Below are 4456 nucleotides of genomic sequence, written 5' to 3' on the forward strand. Positions count from 1 at the left end.
GTGTGTGTGTGTGTGTGTGTGTATGTATATATATATATATATATATATATATATATATAAATATATATACTATTATCGTATACTAGTATAATATAATTTTATCATACACTCTGGAAACACATCACGTGGAATCTACAAGTAGTTATGTGCGTGTTTAGTGACTGTACTTGTTTTGAACGGGCTGCTTGGAGGATTCATACATACCTTATTGGAATTTCCTGGTCTACTGTCCCATTTAGAAGCCTATGGATCTCAAAGTTGTTTAAAATGCGTTCTTTTTTTGGCACAATATTGATGTTAGGGGTATCACTGTAGCTCTGGCACAACTCAACAGCAAACGCAAATCCAAATGAACGTATTTTAACAGAATGCAATTTAACAGAATGCAATTATATATATAAATATAGCCTCTCTTCTTCTTGTCGTTTTAGAAGAAGCATTGGCCATTTGGCCTCTTTCGATATTTTAGTTCGGATTATTGGCGCGAAAAGTTTCTGTCCCAAGTTTGGAAGCTCAAGAGTAATCACCAACCAGTTAGGCCAAAAATGGTAAATAATTCATCGTATCCTCTGCAGCCAGTTAGAGGTTGAGAATAATAAACGTAACGAGTTGTCTTTTATTCTCCACAATTAGAAAACGTACTCTGCAGCAGCCAGACAATTTTAGTGATCGACTGTAACTAAGTTTACGTAAGTAATTCTGGTTAATTGGCCAGACCCAAATATACCTATGTTTGTGTGTGTGTATTTGTCTGGAAATCAATCTAGGAGAAATTGTAAAAAAGGTAAATAACCTTCATGAAGTCTCGATATACAATACACTTGCGCATCCAAGCAACATCGTTAGTACACTTGTCAATAACGAATCTTACTGTAGTACCTAAATATGGCTGAGAACTTCGCGCAACCTCTCTTGGGCCCAGGTGGCGACAAGTGTCCTTATTATGCACCCTTCTTCGGGGCCCTAGGTGCCGCTTCTGCCATGGTATTCAGTGGTATGTAGTGATGCATTCATTCACGCATATTTTATATTCTCAGTCGCATTCACGCATATTCTATCCAATCCTTAATCGTACAATTCGTTGTCTATTCGTTGTCTATACTGAAGCTATTAGTTAGATTACTTGATTATGTGGGTACTATAGCACTCGGTGGACGACATAGTATTTTGCTTGAGATTTTTTCTGTACTGAATTTTTAGCATTAGCAAACCAGTACTTCTGTGACTTTGGCACGTCAATACCCGACCCTCTTTCACGCTACTACGTATCAACTGTACTTTTTGGTACTATTTAAGTAGTATATTTAGGTGTACTTTGTTGTTTTTTTCGAATATTTTGGACTACAGCTACAGAGTGGAGACTTTTATATATTCATGCCATTCGTATTTATTTGTTTGTGCGAAAGCATCCTCGGCACCCTGGTATACCCAAATGTACTTGTGAACATACGTGCGCAAATATTCTTAAGCCATAAGATGGTGCGGCAGTATCATTTGGCAATCCTAACTCCGGTACTATTTGAAATGCACCGTTGTAGTCAAAACTATTTGTCATCACTTTCCTCACATTGTGATGGATTGCGACACACGGGTGTCTCATTTTTCACCCTCGTTGATACTGCAGCTTTCGGTGCTGCGTACGGAACCGCCAAGTCCGGCACTGGTATTGCCGCCATGGCCGTGATGCGCCCAGAGTTGATCATGAAGTGTATTATCCCCGTTGTTATGGCTGGTATCATTGCTATTTACGGCCTGGTGGTTGCTGTATTAATCGGAAACTCAATGAATCCTTCTGACTACACACTTTTCGAGTAAGTCTATCTATCTATATATATATGCCTGTGTTTCTATTGCACTGTCTTGAAAATCGCTTGTGTGCCGTGCGATTCCGTATCGTTTACGTGGTGCGTACAACGATGCTCATTCACTCCCTCGCCTTGTATCTGTAGGGGTTTCCTTGACCTTGGGTCTGGTCTATCCGTTGGATTGTCCGGCCTGGCTGCTGGATTCGCTGTAGGTATTGTGGGAGACTCTGGTGTCAGAGGTAACGCACAGCAACCTAAACTATACGTTGGAATGGTCCTAATTCTCATTTTCGCTGAGGTATTGGGACTTTACGGAATGATTGTTGCTATCATTCTTAACACAGCTTCGTCGTCCACCACCTGCAAGGTGGCGTAAATCGTATTTGTGCTGTAAAATACATACACGTACATTCGATGTATATGAGTTAGGAAGCAGACGCAAGATAATAAAGAAGATAGTTGATGGTTATTTTTGTACATAGTTTGCTACCAAAAGTCTGGTGTTTGTGACCAGGCATGTTATCTAAGTAATCCACTTCACTGTTCCTGTGGAGTACCACTGTTCTTATTTTAGTTTCCTGGTTGTCTTGCTCGTGTATACCGTGTGAATTGTACATATTGATGCCTATTTCGCTTTTGAAGCCGATGTTTGATCAAGTCAATTGGCAACATCGTTCTGGTGTGCTTGTACCACTTGTTGGCTATGCCGTGGGGAGAATTGTAATATCGTTCTCAGCTACTTTCAATAGATATGAGCGGTTATGTTTATATATTTGTGTACTTTCTGATACGAATAGAAGTCATCATATTCGTGTACTAGAAATCAGCTCAATTGTTTAAAAGCTGAATAGTGCCTATCATGAGTTGGTGAATTTATCTGGATACACTGTACGATTTGAAGTCCTAAGATCAACACGACTGAGGGCTCTTTTCGAACTAGTCTGGTCGCTAGTCACTACTCAACTTAGTGACGTACAATTACCCGGTTTGCTTGAAAGCATAGGCCTGGGGTCACAACAATATAAGATCTGCTTTCAACATGATATACTGATGATAAAGCTGCTTGTTGTTGTATATGGAAGCGACTGCACATGAATTTGTACTCATGGCATGGCATATGAGAGATACCAAGGAATGCAAGTGAACCACTGAGGGGATCTGCACGTATCAGCAATTTATATAAAAAACAAATGAGGTTCCGCAAATTTTATAAGGTAATGATTGTAACCTTATAAAATTGATGTGACAAACATAACCAAGCAGATCTGGTAAGTAGTTTTCAAAAGATAACAGTGAGAAACATTCAATTCTCACTCTGTACATGATTGTAGAGCGATCATGTCTTTTTCATTACCGCAGCTTGACTTGTACCATCCTCAGTCAAAATTCGATCAAAATTCAATAATCTCCCAAATAACTGCTCTGCGCTTGAAGCTGTGTTTATCACTGACTTTCTCACAGATAATCTGCAGTGAATTCATTGCAATTGGAATTATCTTTGAGTTCTATATAAATGAGGAAGACACAAACTGTTTTAAATATATAAAACAGAATCATTTGCTGACTCTACTAGAGTAGATTTATTCTACTTGGACATCATGTGCATTATTAAAGTCAGAAAGGCACGAATCTTGATTTAAAAGAACTAAACTCTCACATGACCCTCTGGAAGTCTGTCCCCTGGGTTTCGATGTCGTTTTTAGGAGGCTATGGTTTTGAATTGTATTATATTCCCCTTCTTCCACAACGGGGGTTATGTTTCGCACGAAAACAACCTGGGTGATTTTCTAAGGGTAATGACTACGACTGTCCTCAGTCTCCTGACCCTGTTAAATTTTTTATATATTTTGCAGTCCCCGCAAAAAAATCTAATAATACACTGATCGTCTGGATAAGAATTTTTTTTGTTGCTGCAGCTTTTGGCGCTATGCTTTTCCTTTTGTACGTTCATCATGATAGAATGCATTCACATTAGACAAGCTCATGCCACACAGACAAAACCCAAGTATAGACCATGGTGGCTGCAACCCTCAATTCCAAGAAGTACGTAGTAGACGCCTTCCAGGGCATTAAGTACAAGACTAGCAAGGAAGTGGAGAAGGAGGGAGATGTATCGACCACTTTGCACCAGACCACACTTTCCGATCCAAATCGTCAGAAATTTGAAGCGGTATGTCAAATTGATAAGGAGTACATGTATTAGATTGCCATTTTTATGTCACTACTCATACCAACACACATTACCTGCACTTCTTTCCTCTGTATCCACAATGGCGTGACTCGACTATTAAATGCACAACATTATCTCACCCTAGGTCGATCCGCACCTGCAAACAAGCATTTCATTTCTTGAGTATGTCTGGACGAACTATTTTTTGGGCTTTGGCAGTGGATGGAAGTTAACACAATTTGAATGAATACAGTACACTTAAGCTCATAGCCCTCTAAATTATACATTATGCTACTAATGAAACTTCCGGACAAATCAAGCTATATATATATTCCAAATAAGCATTTCACAACAGTTCCCCCCGACAAACACATGGACACCTAATTGTCAATTTGAACACAATGTAAACAATTGTTTCAACATTCACAGTAAAACATAAAGTGTGGACATGTGTGTGTGTGTGTGTGTGTGTGTGTGTGTA

The 4456-nt window shown here is 39.3% G+C and overlaps 2 protein-coding genes across 2 annotated transcripts; both read left to right on the plus strand.

Annotated features, from left to right (window-relative positions):
* The first annotated feature begins 797 nt into the window (after positions 1 to 797).
* On the plus strand, positions 798 to 2271 carry SARC_05495 (V-type proton ATPase proteolipid subunit). Its single transcript, XM_014300657.1, has 3 exons — positions 798 to 994; positions 1625 to 1811; positions 1950 to 2271. Exons 1-3 carry the CDS (start codon positions 886 to 888, stop codon positions 2179 to 2181), a joined length of 528 nt encoding a protein of 175 aa, XP_014156132.1. The 5' UTR covers positions 798 to 885; the 3' UTR covers positions 2182 to 2271.
* Positions 2272 to 3819: 1548 nt separating this feature from the next.
* Positions 3820 to 3975, plus strand: SARC_05496 (hypothetical protein; the record flags this gene model as incomplete). Its single annotated transcript, XM_014300658.1, has 1 exon — positions 3820 to 3975. A coding segment is annotated over one exon (156 nt), but the record flags the coding sequence as incomplete, so codon positions are not given.
* Positions 3976 to 4456: the final 481 nt, after the last annotated feature.

Source organism: Sphaeroforma arctica (assembly GCF_001186125.1).
Source record: "Sphaeroforma arctica JP610 unplaced genomic scaffold supercont1.352, whole genome shotgun sequence".
Taxonomy (NCBI): Eukaryota; class Ichthyosporea; order Ichthyophonida; genus Sphaeroforma; species Sphaeroforma arctica.